At 37.4% G+C, this 22,773-nt stretch overlaps 1 protein-coding gene across 6 annotated transcripts in view; it reads right to left on the bottom strand.

Moving 5' to 3' along the window:
* Positions 1–404: 404 nt before the first annotated feature.
* Positions 405–22,773, bottom strand: part of LOC128859307 (protein PALS1) — a 238,356-nt gene continuing 215,987 nt past the window's right edge. For all 6 annotated transcript variants that reach the window (XM_054096190.1, XM_054096191.1, XM_054096193.1 and 3 more), the window contains 6 exons: positions 11,163–11,370; positions 9,808–11,074; positions 9,548–9,744; positions 7,631–7,762; positions 7,301–7,482; positions 405–5,267 (listed from right to left, as the gene is read on the bottom strand). In XM_054096190.1, the coding sequence (XP_053952165.1) occupies positions 5,073–5,267; positions 7,301–7,482; positions 7,631–7,762; positions 9,548–9,744; positions 9,808–11,074; positions 11,163–11,370 (2,181 nt within the window). In that variant the 3' untranslated portion in view covers positions 405–5,072. The remainder of the gene's footprint in view (positions 5,268–7,300; positions 7,483–7,630; positions 7,763–9,547; positions 9,745–9,807; positions 11,075–11,162; positions 11,371–22,773) is intronic.

Genomic DNA, 22,773 nt, shown 5'->3' with positions numbered 1-22,773 from the left:
AAATGTAAATACATATGTCGATATACCAAAACACTTGTATGCTATGAATTAATTTCGACTCAAAAAATTAGTAAAAATGTTCATCAAATTTGTTTGGTTTAAAATTACCAAAACGAACATAAAAATGCACAAGCAAATACTTTGCAAAATGCCGTCGGCTATTCGTCAATTTGATTTCCTACAGAAGCCAAAAATTGTGCAGGGCAAATATGCTACAGGAGAAATCGCTGTAAAACATCTCTGTTAAAAGTTTCACCACACCCCGGCGGCGGTTAGACTTCATTTTTGACAATTCACACTATTCGTAGCTCGTGAGAATTCTCTAATTTAACGTTTTCTGTAGAGAAACAGATTTTTCCTTACAGCGCCGCGTGATTTAGTTGCTAATAAATGATACAAATGAATAAATGAATATTTTTTTTATTTCTTTTATAATTCTTAAATTTCTTTAATATAATTACATGATTTATTTAAATGTTAAATAATAATCTTGTCTTCATTTAATTTACCTTTATCTTTAGTACATTTCTGCCTTTTGTTTTACTCTTTTGTTTTTTTTGTTTTTTTGTTTACGACTCGTTTTCACAATATGTTTACTTGCTACATTATTTATATTGTTTTTGTTTTTGCTTTTAATTTTACGTACTTCTTTATCTTTGTTTAGTTTAACGATTTTTCTTTAACATTTTGTTTTTCGATCGTCTGTTACGATTTACATAAGAATTAACATACATACATTTTCTTTATTAGATTAAATTTGTCTTGTTAATTTTTATTTAAACCTTTCTAGCACGCACACTTACACTATTAGTTTCAACATGTTAGTGTGTATGTGTGAGTGGACAGGCGCATTTTGCTGCCGTATTATTGATATTATCACCTTTACGGGTAGATGTACGTAGAATGCCAGGCATTAACTTTGTCGAAAAAAATGGTTGAGGATTTTCTTTACGCAGTAATGTTACTAGGCACATGCTGCCAGCAACATTTGCTGCACCACATACATATATGGCTCACCCGAGCGCTTAGCTCGGCACTTTTTTGGGTGCCGAGTTGATGCTATCAACATTTTCAGCTGGAAACAATATTGCAGCAACATTTTTCGCCGAAATTTATTTCCAACATTTCTCCTGCCACTTGCTCTACTGCACTTGCACATGTACGTACATATGTATGTAGCTGCGCGCAGGCTAAAATGAGGCACATAGTTTATTGGAATGAATGATGCTGCATACAGGGTGTTCCAATACAGTGCACTTAATTTTTCAGTGTAAAAAATGGGAGTCAAATTTGGAGCGTTTTCAACATACATATACATATGACGCTTAGTGAAAGGCATTCAAAAGGTGTGGCCAGCATCAGACCATTAACCGGCTCTCAATGAATTTGAAGGAATCAGATGATTTGTTGACGCAACAGGGGATGTGAAAGCAGTTTGTTTCCGACGACCAAACCTTGAGATTGTATTGGTAATATGAAAAAATCAAAGCAGCCAGCACTTGTGTGTGGTGATGTGTGAGAAGACGTGCGAAATCTGCGATAAAAATTCTGCTGCTGAATCCCCGAGGACTTGGCATACGAAGTTTCTCTCACAATTCTGCTTCGGATGGCCAAATCTTGTTATCTGTCATCCTGGTATATGACGCACTCCTCTCAAGAGCATTGCCGAGCTGGCATTTCCAGTGGCTTTCAACTGGATCGTTTTTAAGAAAGAAAATTTACTATTTTGAAAATGTTTCACTAGTACTGAAGATATGGTGACTGTAAATGCGTCAGGAGTCAGGGTGAAGACCAGGGTTTGTTGTTGCTGTAATAGCATAAAGCATTACCCATCAATTTTTGTCAAATGTTGCTGATTTTCGGAATCCTTGAATATAAATATGTATATAAACACCCGACAGCTATGGCAACCCAAGGGCGAATCGTAACAGACGGCATCGAGTGCAAAAAGGCTCCACAAGATATTTAAAAAATTAAAGTTTAGTAGTTGCAACAAATTCGTCCGTCTTTGAAAGTGTTACTAACGCTGTTACGGAGAAAGCACACGAACTTTAAATTTCTTACTTAAATAAGGGCCAGGCAAACTAATTTATGACATGCAGCTTGTCTTCAAAAATAACAGCTAGGTTGGCGCACTCCATTGAGTTTATCTTTGCATTGAATGTTGATGGATTGCAGCTGTAAAATTAAAAATATTCTGACTATCGCACAAAAGCAAGGTTTGCTAAAATTCTGTAGAGAACCACTGAAAACGAATTGATTGTTGAGTTACTTTAAGGTAATTTAAGGTTACTTAAAGAGGCAGATCTTAAATTAAAGTTTGAGTGGAATATTCAACTTCAAATTTCCCATTCCCACGACAGTCGGGAACTGTCATTCTAGCAGTATTCAACAACAACAATCACTTCCAATTTTACTCTCAATCCACATTGAAATATAAAGTGTGGCCTTTTGGCACATATCATTTGAATATTTAAAAAATTTTGCCAGCTGTTTTCTATTCGTTCAGTTTTCAATTTAGTTATATTTATTTTTCTGCGGTCACTTTTGCTCAACTTTTTCTTTTTGTTTTATATAATCATTTTGGCCTTTTGCGCTACTTTCCATTGCTCTTGTATAGTTTTTTGTTTTTTTTTTTGTTTCACCTTTTCTTTTTGCATCTGTTTGGCGCATGCTTTTGAACAAATGTGAATTATATTGTTTTCACCTAACAACAGAAATATAACTTGTAATAAAAACAACTCATCAAACCATATATCTTTGCTCTCTTACACTCACTTACATGCATACATACATATATAGTTTTTTCTCATTTATTATACTTTTTTTCTATGCCTAACACTTGCTTCTTTTGGTAACTTCTGCTATTTGTATTTTATTTTCGTTTTTTGTTGTAATGCATTTATTTATTAGTGACGTTTTCAATGTTCCTCCATGCCACAAAGCGCATAACTAATTTCCTAATAGGGTCTCTACGCTGACAGCCAGCACTTTGGCACAGTTTGAGCGCCATGTTTCATCTGTAGTTTGAGTGCTGCTGCACTTTCAGATCGTTAGCTTCAATTAGTTGGCTGTTAGCGGTGTGTGCGACAAATCGATTTGCTCGACTCTCTAAGATTACATTTAAACCGATTAACTACGCTTGTGGAATATTTAGCTTCTAAATATTTTTTTACAAAATTTAGTGTTTTTTGTTCAACAGGTTTATGATTTTGGTGTCTGCTTTAGCTATTCTATTTGTTGTAAATTTTCGACTATTGCCACTTTTCGTTTGGTTCTATTAACAGTAACTGCATGTTGTGTTACGCGATTTTTGTTCTATGCTTTTTGTGATTTTTTTTTGTTTTTGGGTTTTTTATATTATTTTACTTCTTTATTTTGATTTTACAACTAGCGCTTATGAGTTAGTTACTAAACCTTCTTTTGTTTAGTTTCTAGCACTTTGTGTTTTTGTTGTTGTTATTATTATATTTTTTTATTATGGTACGTGAGCTTAAAGTAAATTCTTTTCTATTTTTTGTGAATTCTGCTTTCTCATGTATTTTTATGAATTTATATATAATTTTTTCTCAGCGCAAAACCGTTGAAATCGTTGCTCATTTGGCCTGCAACTGCTAGACATGTTTTTTTTTTTAATTTAATACAATTTTTTTTTTGTTATGTGTAGGTATGCAATTTTAGTTCTTAGTTGCTTTACATACTGTTTCGTTTTGTTTTTTACTAAATTTTATTTTATTTTCATTTGTTCTTAAAATACTAAATTACAAAATTTCTTTCAAAAACATTTCGAAATGATTTACGCATTTCAGATTTTATGCGCTTCTTTATAATTTGTTGTTTTTTAACTAATTTTTACGACTAAGAAACGCGCGAAAAGATAAAGGTAAACAATTTAATTTAAACAAAAAAATGTACATTTTGCAATTAAGGAATTTCTTGGGTTTTAGTACATATTTAGAACAAATATTATATTACATAACGTAAAGTAAAATTATTTTGTGATACTTTGTTACTTGGAAGTATGCTTTTTAACAGCCAACCAAATTCATAAAAAATTTAAAAATATTCTGAAATGTTTCATAAACAAAAACAATTGCCTGACGTAATCGTCATTTTATAAACAGCATTTCGAAACCAGTAAATTTTTTATGCATAAGGCGGTAAATTTCTACTTTTTTTTTATAATACACAATAAACGCAAGTAATTCAAGGTATGCGTCGATTTTTTATAAAATATTTTTTTTACAATCATTTATAAGTACAAAGCACAATTACATGCCCTATTCACATATAATTTAATTTTTTTTTTTCATTTTTTAATTTTCTTATTTTTATTTACTTTTTTATACTTTAGCATTCAGTTTAACGCTTTTTCAACGCTTAAGAGTCCAATTAAAACGCCAAAATTTTATCAAATAAATCAACAAATTATACATAATAACGTTTAAGTTTACTCTGTGTGTGTGTGTGTGTATACTGTATGTATGTTTGAGTAAATAAGTATAAGTGTGTGTAAATATGTGTAAGTATTGCATTTTCGCTTGGAAATAAAGCATCGGCAGCCACTTGCGCCACGCGAACCCTGTTCCTGTTCCACGCTAGAAACCTATTCGAAGCCTTAAGCCACTGTGTCGCAGTGTTGGTACAGCTGTGGCCAAAGCCAATATTAGCAGGCGCACGAGTCATCGAAGTTGTAGGCAAGTAGCTCGCCAAGAGCTAAACCTAATGAAAGCTTCTTTTAGTTGATCGAAGACAGAAAGTTCCGCGATTGAAATTCGTTTCAAAAATGTTCAAAAAAGCTCTTCGACTTGCTATCGATTTTCTGTCACCTGTATAGCGGCAACGCAACTTTCTATCGGCTTCAGCCTCCAACAAACCGCAATTTAATGACAGTTTTCTTCAACGATACTCCCCAACACTTTTTCTGCCCCACTAAATCTCTTTGATTTTCACTTTTCTCCTAAGCTTTCTTTTTATACGTCCCTCAATTCCCACTAATTTTCCTTATTCGTTTCCCTGTGTTTTGGCATTTTACTCCTCTCCATTCCGCTTACACCTTATTTCCACTGACTTTACGACTCATCCCGATTGTTATGCACCCAACTGGCTGGCACCCATTGCGGTTCACGTTCCAGTGAATTGATCTCGGCCAGCAGCTGTTGATAAGCACGATCTGTGTCGTTGTTTATGATAATCATGTCAAAGAGGTGACCCCAGCGCGCCTCCATGTCACGAGCGGTGGCTATAATGTCCTTGAGCTCCTCCTCCTGCAAGAGACAACAGAATATTTACTGAAAAATGGCTGATAAGTTTAGTTGTGTATACTAAAGAAAGCAAGTAGACAGTGGCATTTGCAATTTTTGTAGTATAAATCCGACTCGAGCTGGTGCAGCACTGAAAACGGAAAATCAAGTATTGCTATTACGAAAATCTAAGGAAGGACCAAGAAAATATACGCTTTTAAGAGCGTTGAATCAGTGAAGAGAGCAGACGTAAGTTCGGTACGGCCGAGTCTTTTCTGCGCAAGTAGGAACTGAACCTGCTACAAAAATCAAAGTATCATTGAGCCTTTGACAAGTGTCTCCCGAGTCGTCTGCAATAAAAGGTAGGCTGCGTAAATGCAACATGACGCGCAACCTACAATTGCATAACAAACAGAACGTTCAGAAATGCCAATATGGCAGCACTGCAATAATCAAGCGTTCAAAAAGACAACAATTCTATCAGTTGTCACTCATAATTTCTATAAAAAAATTGTTTACTGCATTTAACTACGATGTCTGATGAAAAGTAAGTGCAAAACTGTTTTATTTTAATTTTTGTATTGAAATTTAATTAAATTATGTTAATAATAATTGTATAAATTATTATTTTTAAATTTTTAGTGAAAATCTCAGTAATGCGGAGACACAGTTTTCGATCATAATAACTAATCGCATCTAAACTTGGGGTAGGTATGTTAAAATGCGTTCCATCTAAACATCCTATAACAAAAGGAAAGGGACTTTCTCTGCTATTTTCAAAATTTGTCATGACCTCTTGCTGACGGTCAACAGACGGCCATTCTACTTCGCTTTTAAGATTACAAATGGCTTGGATTGTTTTGTTAAATACACGGTGTGGTGTTCCTTTTGCAATGTTGAAGCGATCCGAAAGCTGTCGGAACGTCACCCTGCATAGCTATTGCATAGCTTCCATAATGTCATGTACAGACAGTTCTCTAACGAATGACCATCACGGCCAAGCCTTGCAGTTACCCAGTGTGGAGTCAAAGCCTTTTCTAAAGCCTAATTAAAGTGAAACTATAAATTATTAATTTTCATAAAACTTATACAACCTTACTTTAAAAGTGGCCCAATTCATTCGGAAATGGGAATAAAAAATGTCCTCGGGAAACGACTTTATTGTTTTAATAAACGATTTGTTTTTAGGTATTTTTCTTTTTAAAGACAAACATTTGTACCTAAACATTTTTCTCTTTGACTTCAATAGCCTTCTTTTTCTTAAATTTAAAGAAATCTATCTTTTCTTTGCTCACAAATTTCGTCTAGTGTTAGATTCAGCAAAATTTCCATTTTAGTATTATACGCGTTCAAAAATGCAAACAAACGTATTTGCAAATTGTCAAAAATTGTATAAGAAGTATCAAAGTCAAACTTGCAGTGTTGCCACTGATGCTTATGCTGCAAGTCATGTCGCATTTACGAACACAGCCGTATCTGATAAAGCCATCCAGAGTATGAGAGCTTATTCTCTATTAGCCCTAGACGTATTAGTTACTATCTGTCTATAGTCCGCCAATTCTACGACTTATTGAAAACCATTTTGTACCACTTTAGGGAGCTCACAGGGCACTCTAGTGATTCTGCTTGTTGCAAATATCTGCTGAGACATGCTCTGATGTAGCATTCGCACTGAAATGACTTGAAGAGGACTGTGTTGCTCTCCTCAAATGGCAGCAATGCTCTCCCGATTATTAGCCTGATCTGATTTCGAAGATTTCAAAAGCTGATATTGGCATTTCCATGTGCAAGTGTGCACACGCCTCTATACTTCATCCTGAAGAATATTTTTGTATTTCCTATGTATAATTAAAAATCATCCTATCGATAAGCAAATTTGTCAGTTGCCATCAACATTTCTTTGTCCTCACCCCAAGTGCTTTGGGCTTTGTTGCGGCTCTGTTAGAGTACAGAGAGAGATCAGCTCATAGACAAGATAGATAGTTAAGGCAAACGCTTCTGTCCAGATTGAATATTACAGAGGTGCCGACGAAGAAATTCTCCTCACACCTACTCACCTTGAATGGTTCGCCATTTCGTATTTTCTTCTGTCGCAGCTTATCGAGACTCGGCGGCGCCACCAGCACCACATAAGGCTTCAGGTCGGACGCGCGCAACAATTTCAAACTCTGCGGATGCAAATTGAGCACACAGATTTTACCGCTCGCCACCACTGTACGTATGGCCTCCAGCGAGGTGCCTGCAATGATGGGACAAAATTGGAAGATAAGAGGATATGTGAAAATTGCAATTTACTTAATTCGTTTAAAAAAATTTGGATATGAAAAGTACTCATACACACACAGAGTGTGAACTTAAGTATGTGGGTATGTGTGGTTATTACTCACCATAGTAAGCCTTCTCGTATTCGCCATGTTCGACGAAGCGACGCGCCAGTATGTCCGCCTCAAAGGCTTGGCGCGTGATGAAGTGATAATCAACGCCGGGTACTTCACCTTCGCGACGTGCACGTGATGTATCTGCGGAGCAAAAAATGAAAAAAGAGGGAAGAGAAGAGCACACAAGTACAGCAGGTGAATAAAAATATGTGAGGCAGTGAGTGAATGTATGGATGGGCGCGCGATGGGTAGTAGTTAGAGGGGTGAGAAACAGATTGGCTGGCATATGAAAATCGTCTGAGCTTGTGGCAAGAAGTAAGAAGCTTACATACGTGCATATGAATTTAAATGTGTGTGTGTTTTGGGGGAAGGGATAAGCCGAGAGTGTTTGTGAGCGCTTTGCTGATATTGAATTGAAGGTGAAAATTTTTGGCTTTGGCTGATGCAATTAAGTCGTTAGAAACACCCACATATGGGCACATACACATCCACATATATCTACTGCGTATCCGTTTTTCAGCTGCTTGTCCTTGCAAGTCTGGGAAAGATATAAGGGCATGCAGACTTGTCACAATCCTGCATATGTGTGTGTGTGTGCTATTGTCGCATGCGAATTAGAGCGCAAGGAAATAGCCGCTTAATTACTTCTGTGAAAGATTTTAAAGCCGATGGAAAGCAAAACGTATACATGTATGCATATGTGTATGTATGGCTGTGTGTGTGTCTGCAGGTAGATGTAAGAACAGGCACAGTGAAACAAAATGGGTTCGCGCGCATCTAAATTTACTAGCTGTTATTTCTAAAACTCCGACTTAATGGATAAAGTGCAAATTTTTATGGTTTTTTTTGGCGATTTACCCTTTTTCAGTTTCTCCTCTAACAAATAGAAAACTAAAGCAAAAACGAAAAAAGTAAAACATTTTCGATAAAAAGGTGGGTGTTTGAAAAAATCTCCCAGAGAGAAATGCAGCAAATTATAGCAGTACATTAAGGCCGGCGGGCCAATTAGATGTCCTAAATTCAGTAGTTTTCGCGAAGCGTTGTAGGATGAGAAAAAAAAACAATTAGCCAAATGAAGTTTTGGGGATAGTTTAATATATATTTGAACTAAAAAAAAAAAATGTGTACAATCTCCAACAATATATTGTAAGCCGAGTTATCAATAGATTCCCAGAGCGCCTGTATCCAACTTCTGTACAAGATACAACTTGCACTTTTCATCTGAAAACAAAAAAAAAAAAGATTATTAATTTTGATGTAATTATCTTCGATGTGAACTAAGAAAATTGGGAGAAACACGTAAAATTCGAATTTTTGGGGAAGGTAGAAAAAAAAGTGGTTTTTCAAGGAAAAACAAAAACTCTTCAACTGGGTAAAAAAGTCGCTTAAAAAAAGTTTTTGGATGTTTTTTTTTGTTCACATAGAAGATAATTACATCAAAATTAATAATCTTTTTTTTTTTTGTTTTCAGATGAAAATTGCAAGTTGTATCTTGTACAGAAGTTGGATACAGGCGCTCTGGGAATCTATTGATAACTCGGCTTACAATATATTGTTGGAGATTGTACAATTTTTTTTTTTTTAGTTCAAATATATATTAAACTATCCCCAAAACTTCATTTGGCTAATTGTTTTTTTTTCTCATCCTACAACGCTTCGCGAAAACTACTGAATTTAGGGCATCTAATTGGCCCGCCGGCCTTAAAAAAAGTATTAGGAAATAAATAGGCGATTTAATGCACTTAGCGGCGTGAATTACAGGGCAATAAAATGATCGAAAGAAAAATATCGATTTTGATTTCCAGAATTACGTAGGAAAATATGGAAATTTCAAACCATCTACAGCCAAGTCGAGATCGCCAAGCACAGCCACATGCAACAAATACTAAATTCCGAAAGCTTTTCTTCCATTTTTCGCAAACTTACGTGGCACTGCCGCTGAAAATCGATCCGAGTCGGCCATCAGCCGTTGGCGCAGCTCGTGACGCCCGATATTTGGTGGCCCGATCAGCACAATGGGTCTTTTATGTGTGGCACGTGGATAGTATAAGGCGACCTCTTCGTAGGTGAGTATTTCCTCGGGGTCCGTCTCGTCCGGCGCAGTCGTAGCGTACAACGGATAACTGCAAACACAAAATAAATTAAAATTAATTTTTTACTACTTCACAGCTGCCATTTTCACTCACCCTGCTTCCGAACTGGCCTTCTTCTTCTTCTTTCTCCCTTTACGCGCACACAATAAAGTCGCTCCCTTGCTGCTGTCCTTCCCGCGACTTCGCGCCAATCCCGCCTCCTCGGCAATGGCCAACTTCATGGTCTCGCGCTGATGCTGAAACGATTGACTAGGTATGAGACCGGCCAGTGTTTGATCCTCTTCACCTTCGCGATACGCTTGCCACCAGTTGGGGTCGTCACGTGAGATCACGTGCAGGACATCGCCCTTCTGGAAGCTGATGCCCAGCTCGCGACATGGTATGTACAAATCATCCTCGGGATCGTAGTCGAAGTGGGCACGCACATGCAGCACAGCATTCTCGCGGTGGCCGCCACCCGGTGGCGGACTGCCTGCTGGCACGATGAGGAATGTCAGCGTGCCCTGCATGGAGCTCAGTAGCGCGCATACCTCGTTCACCGTCTTGCCGCGCAGCTCCTGTCCATTCACTTCGAGTATTTCGTCGCCTTCGTGTAGCAGTCCGGACTTTTCGGCAGCACCACCACGCACTATGCGTCCAATGACAACCGCCTCGCCCTCGTTGCGCACCGTCGCACCCAGCGGTTCCGTGGACTTCTCAATTTGTATAATGCGTATGTTGTCGTTCTGATCATTGAGCGTGCCGAAGCAAGCGCTCAGCGGCGGCGAGTCAGCGCGCATTGGCTGTTTCATAAAGCCACCATGTTGTGGCGGCGCTGGTGGCGAGGGTTGTGTCCCCGCACCGCCCGTCAAATTTTGCGGCAGTGGCATGGCGCTACGTTGCGCTAATGGCGGTGGCACCATAGGTGGCGCTACTGCTGTGCCACGTACCGCTGAACTTTTAAGCAGTAGTACTGGCGCAGCACCGGCGCTTGTTGATGTTTGCTGTGGACTGCTAGAGCCGCTAAGCACTAGCGATGGTGTGGCATCAGTGAGTGTCGCCACGCGATCATGCGCCAACAGCAGACCCTCCATTTCATGACTCGTTAGCAGGTTGCCCAGCTCAATGGCGGCAGCGGAGTTCGACTGCGTCAGCAGTTCCACGATATCCTTTTGTAGCACCGTGGCATTCGCGCTAACCGGATTAGCAACACGTGGACGTCGGCGTTGTAGAACAGCAGCGCGTGCTGCAAGCGCATGAGCCACACCTGCCCCGCTCAGCACATTGTGGGCAGCCGACACTCGGCCCGCAAGTGTGGACATCCCATTTTTAATGAGTTGGTTTTGCAGGCGTGTCAACGCAGCGATTAGTTCGCCGTAGCCTGTAGAAAGAGAGAGAAAGAGAGAAGAGAAAGAGGAAATATGTGTGTGAATACAAAGTTTTAGCGAAAGAACTTCTCGTGTGCCTACCATTGATCTTCTCGATATCTTCATCGTCCATGTACGCCTCATTCTCGACGCCCGTCACGCGCTCTGCGGCTATCGGCTGTTGCTGCTGTGCTGCCGCCTTGTTGTCCTGTAGAGCTTTCAGCTTACGCGAGCCGCGCAAGCTGTTGCGTAAAAACTCATTTTGTTGCGCGATGCGCTCCTCCTCCTCGCGCCGCCGACGCAGTTGCTCCTGAAAGACAGAGAAAACGAGATTGGTCAGTTGCAAAGCTTGCCAATTGTGCGTAGCTTTAAAGCTGCGTTCGAAAACAATTAGCGCGGTCGCGAGAAATATGGGCAGGTAATGGAGTGTTGAATGCGCGGGCATTTGCTCCATTGCCGTAAAAACAATTAGTTCATTTTCAAATGGAACGCGACTTAGTAGAAGATAAACAGCGGCGAGTGCAACCCTACAAATGAAAACTGCCAAGTTTTTTATGCACTTTCTTCTGCATGATTTCGCGCACTTTTGTTTACCGCCAAGCACGCCTAATATGTCCCCAACGCATTTGTACCACTTAATTCTCAGCGCCAAACTAATTCACGTAATTTAATTAGCCAACAAACGGGGTGAATGGGCCAGTAGGTCTGTGGCCTCACAAAGGGTGGGGATGAGGAATGTAGCCAACCCCTCACCCTACCACGTCTGGCATGTGTACACACACACATTGAGCTTGCCACGTTAACTGGCAACACTTGAGCGTTGGCCCAGAGACAAAAATGGCAAAAACAAATCGCAAAGCATAAAGGGCGAAAGTTTACTTAATGCTCCGCGTTGGAAGGGTACTTAAGGACTGACGGGATGGAGGGTTAAATGGATAAATAGATAAACTTATTGTGATTAAGTTCCGGGCACAGTTCACTAGTGCCGAGCCATTGGGTTGAGGTGACGTGGAGCATATTCCTATGGATAAAGAATACATTGCTACTAAGGAAGAAGAGAGGCTCTTCGTCCGCTGACAAGTGATTAATTTAAGGTTTGGTCGAGCTTATAGAATTGCTAATTGACCTTCGGTATCTTAAAGTTTATATAATTGAGATTTCACATGACGTTATACCTAAAGTATATCTGTGCACTTACACAAGACGCATTACAAATGACAGAAAGGGACGAAAAGCTCATCCGACAAAACTAAGGAGATTAGGTTAATTTATATGGTTACCCATGCGAGGACCCACTTGGAAAGAACAGAAATTTCATCCCATGTGATACCACTAAGAGGATAAAAGGGAGAAAGACAGGAAAGAAGGGATAGCTTAGAGGGAGTTATGAGTGAGGATTGTGGGGAAAACTGAGCTTTGTCTACTTACGATTGTGTTAACCACTTCATATCGCTGATGAAATTCATCGGGTATGTGATATCTGAACCTATGTTCTTTTTATTCGATCGATCGAATTCTTGAAAAAATTAAATCGACACTTTTTTGCTCTTAAACGCTCATAACCACTATCGCAATGAAAACCAAAATGTTTTCGCAGCTTTTTTCACATTTTTAGGGCAAACAATTTACGAGTACGTAAAAAATCTTTGTTTTTCTGATTAAATTAATTTTTTTGTTTTTTGGAATAACTTCAAGGCGCCGCAAACGAAAAGACCGGTTTTCTAAATAAAAAATAAAATTAAAAATCGCCAGCAATTTGGAAAGTTTTTCGTATTATCTATTGTATAATTTTTCCACTAGTTTAGATAAGATTAGGAAATCTGGAGTTTGCATAAGCACACTTATGCCAATTAAAAACGCCTAGAGATGCTGAGACATGCGCCATCAGCGTTTATGAAAAAAATCTCACCTTGCAGCTGAGTGACTTTGTGTGCGAGTGAGACAAATTGAAGACGCAATCGTCAAACAAATGATATCCGCGACATACCGTAAGCAGATGCTGTTTTGAATAACTTTGTACCAAAAACCAACCAAACCCAATTGTCTTCCGAAGAATCTTTCTCTCGAAGACTTCACGGCGAACTCAATCAAAGGCGTCAAAGTAGTCTAAGCCACTGCCTTCGTCTGCACCAGTCGCTTCTCGCACTTTCTGTTAAACTATCAACAACAATTTACATCTGCTCCCTTGTAAATATGTACCACCGACGCCACTGTCCACATCCAACTGGCAGCACCCTTTACACGACATCTGTAAACCTCCGAGCCAAAGCCAGTTAAAAGCAACACGAATGCTGATTGTATAGATGAAAGTGTGCAACGAAATGTACACACAATACAAATGTAAGTGCAACATGCAACATATTACAAAGCTGGGGAACAAACAAACAACACCCATATTGTTAGGTGCTGCTGCTGCTGCCACATTGGAAGCCTGTCAAGTGTGATACGGCAATCCATCAGTGCGTTGAAAAGGAAGCGGCAAACAAAGAGTAAAGGACTGTGGGTGTTAGATGGGCCGTCTGGATAGTTTCCATGTGGGCGTGTGGGCGTGTGGACGTGGTAGTAGCTAATAGCGCAAGGACTGAGACATAAAAGAATATTCAAATGCGTGTGGCAAGTATAAATGCAACAAGCGTCATGTAATCAGTGCAGAGCAGCGAAGAAAAACAACAAAAAGTGTGAAAAACCACTACACCATTCAAGGATATGCCTTTCAATTTTTTCTGCATTTGGAGTAGAGTAGTGCGAACTATATACATATTTGCATGTCACAGTTACTTATTCACACTAATGTATGGTGTGCATTTTGTGCAACAGCAATTGGAGCATAAAATTGCATGGAGAAATTCAGAGTTTTTGTTATTCCAATTATTTATTTATTTTCTTGTTGCAAGCCAACCTTCAAAAAATGCAAGGCCCTCCGAAATAATTTACAACAAAAATATGCACGAAAATCCCGCATTACAAAGCAGTTGTCTAAACAATAACAACACTTAAAGCTACTAAATAATCTTATATCGCTGTTTTTGGTTTAAAAAATTTGATTTCGCCAAACCGACTGGTAGCGCATTGTGTGGCAGTGCAGCTGAGCCAGCAAGAAAACAGCAGCGCAAAGCCAAGTTGAGGCTTTGCAAAGCAATCAAATAAATTTTCTTTCAAAAAATGGAAAACTCTGCAATTTTTTTCAACTGAGTTATAAAAAATGCCAGCAGACAATGCGACACTTTTATTGTTGTTGCTTTTTGTTCGCACATAATTTAGGTGAAATTCCGAATACGTCTCGACAGGCAGTTGATGGTAGCGGCGGCAATAATTTATGCCGACTATTATGGATATGGCAAACGCATAAAACGCACAGCAGGTAATTACAACAAAAACAAATATAATATATTTAGAAACAAAGGCTTGGCAATAAATTAGCAACAAACTATTTTGTCTTTCTGCTGAAGGAGGAAACTTCCGAAATAAACAACATAAATATCAATAATACAATAAATAATAAAAATTGTATGCAACTAGTTTGGCTGCGAAAGCTTTCACATAGTCACAGAGGACTGCTTTAAGCGGTAAAATTCACTTAACGATATTTTTTAAATCACAGATCACGAAAACTTCAAATTTATAGCAAAATTAATTCTATCGGAAGATCTATAAATGTCGCAAATTTCGTCGAACCTCTATCATATTTGCCACTTGGAAACAAGCAAGGTGCAGTACACAGCAGACAAGCAAGGGAGCGCGTAAAGGTCAAAATAAAGATTTCCACCACACCAATATATTTTTGTATTTAATAAAAAAGTTATTCAAAATAAAAATGGATGAATAAATTTCCGCCACCTTGTATAACGAACAAATATTTAATAAGTCAAATTTTAAATTTTCGTTCTTACTTCACAAAAAAATGATCTCTTTGATAATGAGCTTTCATAACTTTAATGAGCTTTCACACCTAAAAAGCTCCTAAAACTAATATTTATAGTTTATAATTAGTTTTTTTTTTTTTTTTGTCGGGACAACTAGCAAGTGCAGCACTCAGACATTAATGAAGTCCATTGTACTACACTTGGACTCCCATTTAATTTTCTTTAAATCTGCCCGATCTCCGAAGAAATCTGAGTAGATCTTGTGGTGCCAAGGAGCCAAGATGGTCGCTTCTTAACACATCAGTGCCAAAGACCTCAAACCTGATTCGAGCGAAGGTCGTGCCGCCACCGAAGACACCTCACAACTCAGGCCCTCCGAAACAGGGAAACTTTTTCAGACTCAGAGGAAGTGGAGATTGCGATAGCAACCCCCGTCTCCTCCAAGATGCGCTCTCGCTCATAGAGCTGAGAGACTTGGGTAATGTTTGGGGCCCCCCGAATCCATGCCCCTGCCGTCGAAGCGGATGGATTGCCACTTGTGTGGATTCCACCTGGAGTATTATCCTCTATGTTGTCCATTACCAAGGATGGTTTTTATTCGGGACTCCTCCCTTTAGTTTAGTTATGGCTATATTATATAATAAAAAAAAAATTTTATTGTTAGTAATGAGATAAGAAATTTTAAGCAAACTTGCGAAGCTTTTAAAATAATTTTTTTTAGTCTCAAAAGTTTAGTAAGTAAGATAACCAATATATAAGGTATAAAATACGGTTTTAGTATCAAATGAACACATAGCCCATAAAAATTGTACGGTTTTGAAGTGAAACTTCTTTAGGCGCGTCGGGGGCCCCAAGGCAGATTGAAAATAGGCGAGTGAAACGGTAAGTTCGGAGCGTTACCGAAATCCGTCAAATGGGCGGGGCCAAGGAGCAGCTGCTCCTTCCCTCTCTCGCCTATTCGCTCTCTCGCATCGCAAGCGCTGAACGATGTGAGGGAGTCACCGAGACACGCAATTATCTCTTTTATATACAAGTAAATAGCGTGTGGAGACTATAATAGAAGATTTTCGCTTTAAAAATTAGTTTGACACTGGTATTTGAACAAATTTCTATTGAAGAATACTTAGTTACACAACGAAATACTTCATCTGGCCTTCTTCTTCTAGAAGATAAACCAGTGCAAAAATGCAAACGTCTCTAGCACACCCTGTAGCGAATAATTTCGAAATAATATGAACTGAAATGTATATAGCACACAAGTAAGCATTGAAGTAGACTGGCGACATGCAGGCAACCGACAATCGACAACCGACAACGGGTATTATAGATAGCCATAGCCCGTGCAAATGAGTGCTGTGTGTGAGTATCAGATAAAGCGCCGATTGAATGTGTGTAAGCGGGAAAGCAATAAGAAACTGCTGTGAAGTAAATAGATGGTAGGTATGGAGGAGACGAAGCGATACAATGAGTGCGTTTGCCAAACGAGTGACGATAGTTGAAGTAGAAGGTTGTAAAATGACATTTCAACCGTTTCGGTGATCAAAGCAAATTGATTAACGCGCCAAAAGTAGGCAAAAAATACCATTGGAAGTGCAAAGAAATGTCAGCGTCAAGTGCAACACTGCACCCAAGTGTCAAATTTGAAGCTAATAAGGACAAAAATAAATAGTACAAATTTATGTGGAGTGATATAGAAAAAAAAAAATGAAAACCTGAATTTAACACGAGAGAGGGGGGAGAGATCTAAACCGGGGCTCCCATGCATGGAACAACCAACTTAGAAGTTTCACTTCTACCGTGCGTGAGTCTGACAGACCCTAGTTTTTTTTATTTTTTGTAATGTGCTTTCATAACCTCAATAAACGTGGATACCCTATTTTAAGAAGGGAAGCTTTTTCGGGTGTAATGGGTTTGAAAATCCATGACAAAGTATGCCAACCGCAAAGAACTTATTTTCTTAATTAAGAAAAATAGTTTTTTTTTTAAAGTGACATAACTCCTATTAGCGAATTATACAGAAATGGTGGCACTAAAACTAATTTTTATTTTGTAATTTCTTCTACATGCTTTGGTAACTTTTTCTATATTATATATTTATTTTTCTATCCTCTATGACTGTCCAACGAGGTGTGTAGCACTGACACTGAAATGATTGAATGACAGAAATATGTGAGCATAAATAGAAAGTACAAAATAGGAAGTACAAAAAATTTGAGTTGAGACGCAAAAAATGTTTACAAGACACAAAAACTTCTATGGTAGAACACAAATGAAGAACAGAAACTGCCAAATGGTACACCAAAATTCTTGGATATCTACATTTGTAAATGATCTTTGTTTACAGCATTTGCGCTGTAGAGTGTCTGAATTCCGCTTGCGGCTAAAGAAGGTGCTAGAAGCTGTGTTTAGAAACTTCAAATCATTTTTCTTTAATGCCATCGAAATTTTGTTTACTGAAAAGGTAATGAGTGGAGGCTGAGCAGAACTGATTACAAGCAGAAGGTCGCGAGAGTTGCTAATACTCTGTGGCTGCTTTTTGTTGTTTCACGTTCTTCAGGCAGACAACAAGAAATGTAAAATGCTGAGCCTACAAGTCAATTACATATGTACAAACATACTAAGTAGTTCAGGTTTTACAGTGTTGAAGTTTGGTTGAGAACTCAGTGCTCTTGTCTAGTCGCCATACAAATACAGATATTAGCGATGAAATTTCTTTTAAATTTAGTTCGCTGTTTTACTCTCTGACTGTGTCAAATCCATGGTCATTGCGCTCAAAACGGTGCTGCATTGGTATGTTCAGCGTTAAACTGCTTTCAGCTGCCAAAACAATGCCTAATAAATTAGTAAGACGTCCCACAATAAACAAATATGTGGGTTACATATGCGAAGGAAAACGTTGAGGAATGCCTTTATGAGAGCGAAATTAGGCTGGGTAGCACGTTCGAGTGTGCACACATATGCACGTATTTACATACATGTATGTACATATTGCTTTTATAGCTAAAGTGTACATCTTAATACACACCAGAGAACTGCACCGGTTGGGTGTAAAACATTCATACGCTTCGCTTGAACAAAAAACAGGCCTTTGCGTTCAAACGATCGAACTTCTTCAAATAAGTTATTGTCATTCTTTATTTCAGCTCAATCAAATCATGTGCTGCGTTTTAGCTCTCCGATGTTATCGCCAATCGTTTTCATAGCAGCCGTTTCGGGTATTTGCTCGTTCGGCTGTCCATTCATTTTTTTGAGCAAGAATAAAAGGGCTATAGAGCCAAATGAGCCGGTTTGAACACGTATGATCCCGCATGAGTTTTTGCATGTAACGATAGCAAAGTAAAAGCAAAATTTTAAAGTAAAAACACTATATTTTCATATTTGTTTTTTTCTTTCTTAAAACTTATAATAATCGTTTGACATTATTTTACAACGGCTGAAACCAACTAATCCTTTCAAATACGAAACGCAATTTACAGCGTACATTGTACGCCAACGCTCGTTTGCTCGAACATGTGCTATTTACAATAATGACAATTACTTCTTTGAACGCAAAGGCCGATGCTAATTTCATTCAATGCTGCTTTTTGTTCAATGATTAGATTTGAGCCGAAGACATTAGATCATACGTGTTGACTGAGCTGAACTACGCGTTCGCCTGCATGAGCTAACTGCACTTGACCAAATATTTTGCTTCAATTGACTGAATGTGAGCAAGAAATTTAGCGTATGAGCAACTCAAGAAAACACTGAGCCATGCAGGTCTCTGATACACACTCTACTTCGAGAAAAACCGTACTTTTAAAATATAAGCAATCAGTGTTTGTGACACATATTTTTTTTATTGACCAATACATAAGCTTTGACCAAAATTTTAAATGCTTTTCCAAAATATCCAGAAAAACAGTTCCAAAATTTTCAATTTCCAATGTCTCATTTTATATCACCAAGCATTTTTTACACAGCTTAAAAGAACAGCTGACTTTCAATTCTGAATATTTCTCTAAAACATTTTATTTTATTACGGCACTTCTTTCCTTTTTAGGATTGTGGAATTTATTTTGGCACAAAGGCTCCAGTTGATTCATGGCACTTTCCTTTCAATGTCTAATGCAGTTTCTGGAATGGATAATAATCGCAGGGTGTCAAGTCAGATGAATAAAGCGAATGTCTCAACGTTGGAATTTGCCTTTTTGCCAGAAATTCACCCATAACTCTTAAGTGATCAAGCGATTTGCTGGTAATTTTTTAGCTTTTGTGGTACAAAACTTTAACTGAGTATACAAAGACCTAAACAGTCGGCCGGAATATGGGAAGAGACCCCCAGTTCTGGGAAGAATCTATAATTCCATTTAAATAATTTTCATATACTTTGTAATTTTTTTATAAAATCACGCACTTTTCGAGTTTTTATGCAAAATATTCCACTCTGTGACGCCCTGCTTTCTTTAAGCTTTTACCGCAGCATTCGAATCCGCTCGAAATCGCTTGTGCGCCATTCGTAAAATTGGCAAGCAGGTTACAAAAAAACATCATTATGTTTTTCTTGTTGTTGTTGTAGCAGCATAAACATTACCTATATATGCTGGAGTGTCAGTCCTTGGCCGGATATAAATCCGGGTCGTTCCGTCAACGTAGATTCGAATATAGTGGGAACGTCGGTTCTCACTATGTTTTTCTAGAAGCATTTGGTGACTTTCGGTACAAGCTTTAGTGGGTTTAATACAAACTCAAACGGTACTCCTTTTTTGAAATTCATTTTCCAACCGCAGTGCAAAACATACTAACAAAGATGATGCAATAATTAAAGTTTTTCACATCCAAATGCGACACTTTTCCCGCAATACGACAATACTGGGGCCAAAAGCTGGTTAGTTATTTTTATTTATAAAAAAATCGTTGCTTTTATTCTACGTAGAGAAAAAAAGTTTCGTGAATGATTTACAGAAACCTGAAAACAAACTCATAAAACTGAAATTCGTTATTGTTAAGCCTATATATGGTATATATGCATGTGTATGTGTATGCACGCATGTATTTATACATACAACATCACCCAACCCATGCATCCGTGCACAGCTCGCCCCATTATAACCAGATATGACGTATCAACGTTTCAACGAATTTATTATTTTTCTGCTTTTTAACTACATTTTTTCTACACTTCCTCAAATTAATATTCTGTAAATTCACACACAAATTTAAAACTAACAAAAACATAAATTCTGACAGTAGATCAGTGGAAGCGTCGAAAGAAGCAACACGAAGAAAGGAAGCAAAAAAAAATTAAGTACTAAAAAATTGTTGATATCAATCTGCGCAAAGCAACAAGAATTAACAACAAACAGTAGACAAACAAAGTAAAGAGATGGACAAGGCGGGGGAGCCCTAATGAGTAGAGGGCGATAAAGCCAACCGAATGAAGCGCGCTGGCGTAAAGATGACATCAGCGCATAAAGTGGAGTGGAGCGGAGCGCTTTAATTGCTTTCGAGGGCGCAGGTGTGTGTGTGATCAAGTGCATACACGTATATGTTTGAGAGTGTATACGTAAATATGCGCTGGAACGTTGTGATTTATATTTCATACTTTTTTACTTATTTTATTTTTCAATATTTTTATTGCTATTTTGCTGAACACTCTCGCGTAGCTGCCTGAATATTTATGTGTTTACTTTTTATTGCCATAATAAATTTATGAAAGTTATTTAAATTTGATAAACAATTATTTGTTTTTTATTTGCAAGCGGATAACATTTGGCTTAATGGCGGAATTCATAATAAGTAACATTCGACTAAAATGCCACTCGAAATACCATTCCAATTGATTGAACAACTGAATACAGGGTTTTAGTTATGTGATGGCGGGCATGGTTATGTGGCTAAAAAAAGTTGATTTAACCAAAAAAATATATTTTTCTTTTAAAATTTTTTCCTTGAAATTTTTGTTTTTATATTATTTTTTTACTATAAAAATGTATTATAAAAATAATTTGTTTAGTAAAAGCTTTTAAAATAAAATATATATATATATTTTTTTTATTATAAAAATTGATTCTAAAAATTCTTTTTTTTATTATAAAAAAAATTTGGCAAAAAAAAATGTTTAATATAATTATAATATATAATTACAGAATCCACCCGTATTACGAAACCGTCACAGTATCTGGTTGTACCATAGACCTCAAAGTTTGTAAATATTAATACTTTCTAGATAATAATCGTATATTTTCATTTTTTCACATGAAAAAATTTCGTATATTCTGGAGAAAATGCTCACATCCGGCATCGAAAAAAATTATGAAAACTCAAAGAGAATTCGGAGCCCTTCCAACTTGCGCTTAATTATATTAAAACTGAATTTAAAAAAAAATTTAAATTTTGTAATTTTGATAAATATTTGTCGAATTTTTACAAATCTTTTACAAAATTTTAGTTTTTAATTCCCATCTTTTTTGTAGAGTGAATTATATTTTTTATAAAAAATGTATGGAAATTAAACAAACGAAAGAAAAGCGATCAAAACACCACCGCATGAATGTATTTTAGTATTTTTTTAACATCTTTAAATATTTTGCCTTCTTTGTAGGTATACTCTTTGTACTTTTTTTATGTATTTACTTGCCTGCTGCTGACGCAAACGATTTGACATATTCACTTGGCCGTCCCGCTGCAACAACAATGAACTGCTACGTTGCGGCAATTGTTGTTGCGCTGGCTCCTTCACAGTTTGCGGTGAATGCCAGAGCAACGGTGGCATTGGCTGTTGTTGCTGTTGCTGCTGCTGTGGCACATTAGTGCTATCACATAGTGGATTTCTGGTTGGTATAATTGTTGTTGTTACTATTTTCCTTGCCGCTGCACCGTTGATATCACATAAACTGCTCGTATTGCTTACACTCCTAGCATTACCATTACCATTACCAGTACTATTACCATTACTACCATTAATATTATTGTTATTGTTGCTATTGGCACTGAGTTTATTGCTTTTGTTATTATTATTTATATTAAAATTGTTATTATTATTGTTGTTGCTGTTCATATGCAAGACATTAGTGGAATATTTAGTATTCCCAGCTGCTGGACTGTTGCCACCGCTGCTGCTGGTTGTGATTATTGTTGGTATTGTTGCTGTCGTAATCGATGAGAATGGGACGGTGGCTGGTGGCGGTGTCGGTGCCACCAGGCCATTGTTATCGAGTGTGATATTCAATGTTGACACAACCATTTTGGCATTTTTTGCAATTGACACTTTTTATAATTTTTTTTTTTTTGCAATTTTTCTATATAAAATTGTTTACAATAATTAAAGTCATTATTCTGTGCTGAAACAAAAAACTATTTAATATTTATAGTTCGAAGGACACTAAAAATCACACTTTCTAGTTGTAAAAAGTGAACGTTAATGCCTTCTGAGGTAATTTAATTTCTTCTTGTTCTTGTTTAATTTTTTAGAAGTTTTAAGTGTTTCAATAGAATTATTTTTATTATATTTGTATGGTATTTTTCATTAAATTTAAGTTTTTAACTGATATTCCATAGAGATGATTCGTTCGAGTACACATTTCAGCTTAAATTATTAATTTTTATTAACTTTGTTTATTTTTTCCAATCTGGCTATGCGCATCCACTCTACTTGTGGCCACTTAACTCTCACTTCAATTTGCATTTCAATACTGCAAACGCTCATTTAAATTTTTAATTAATACGGATGTGAAATATTTTGCGATTTGGTTTCATTTTGTGTTTATTTTTTTTTTTCATTTTTTATATACTTTTGCGATTTATTTTTTCAGCTGTTTTTATTTTCTTAAATTTCATTTCATTTTATTGCTAAAACCTTCTCTCCCAAT

The sequence above is a fragment of the Anastrepha ludens genome, chromosome 3 (assembly GCF_028408465.1).
Source record: "Anastrepha ludens isolate Willacy chromosome 3, idAnaLude1.1, whole genome shotgun sequence".
NCBI lineage: Eukaryota > Metazoa > Arthropoda > Insecta > Diptera > Tephritidae > Anastrepha > Anastrepha ludens.
The sequence above is the reverse complement of the archived record's forward strand: the minus strand, read 5'-3'. Positions and strand labels throughout refer to the sequence as shown.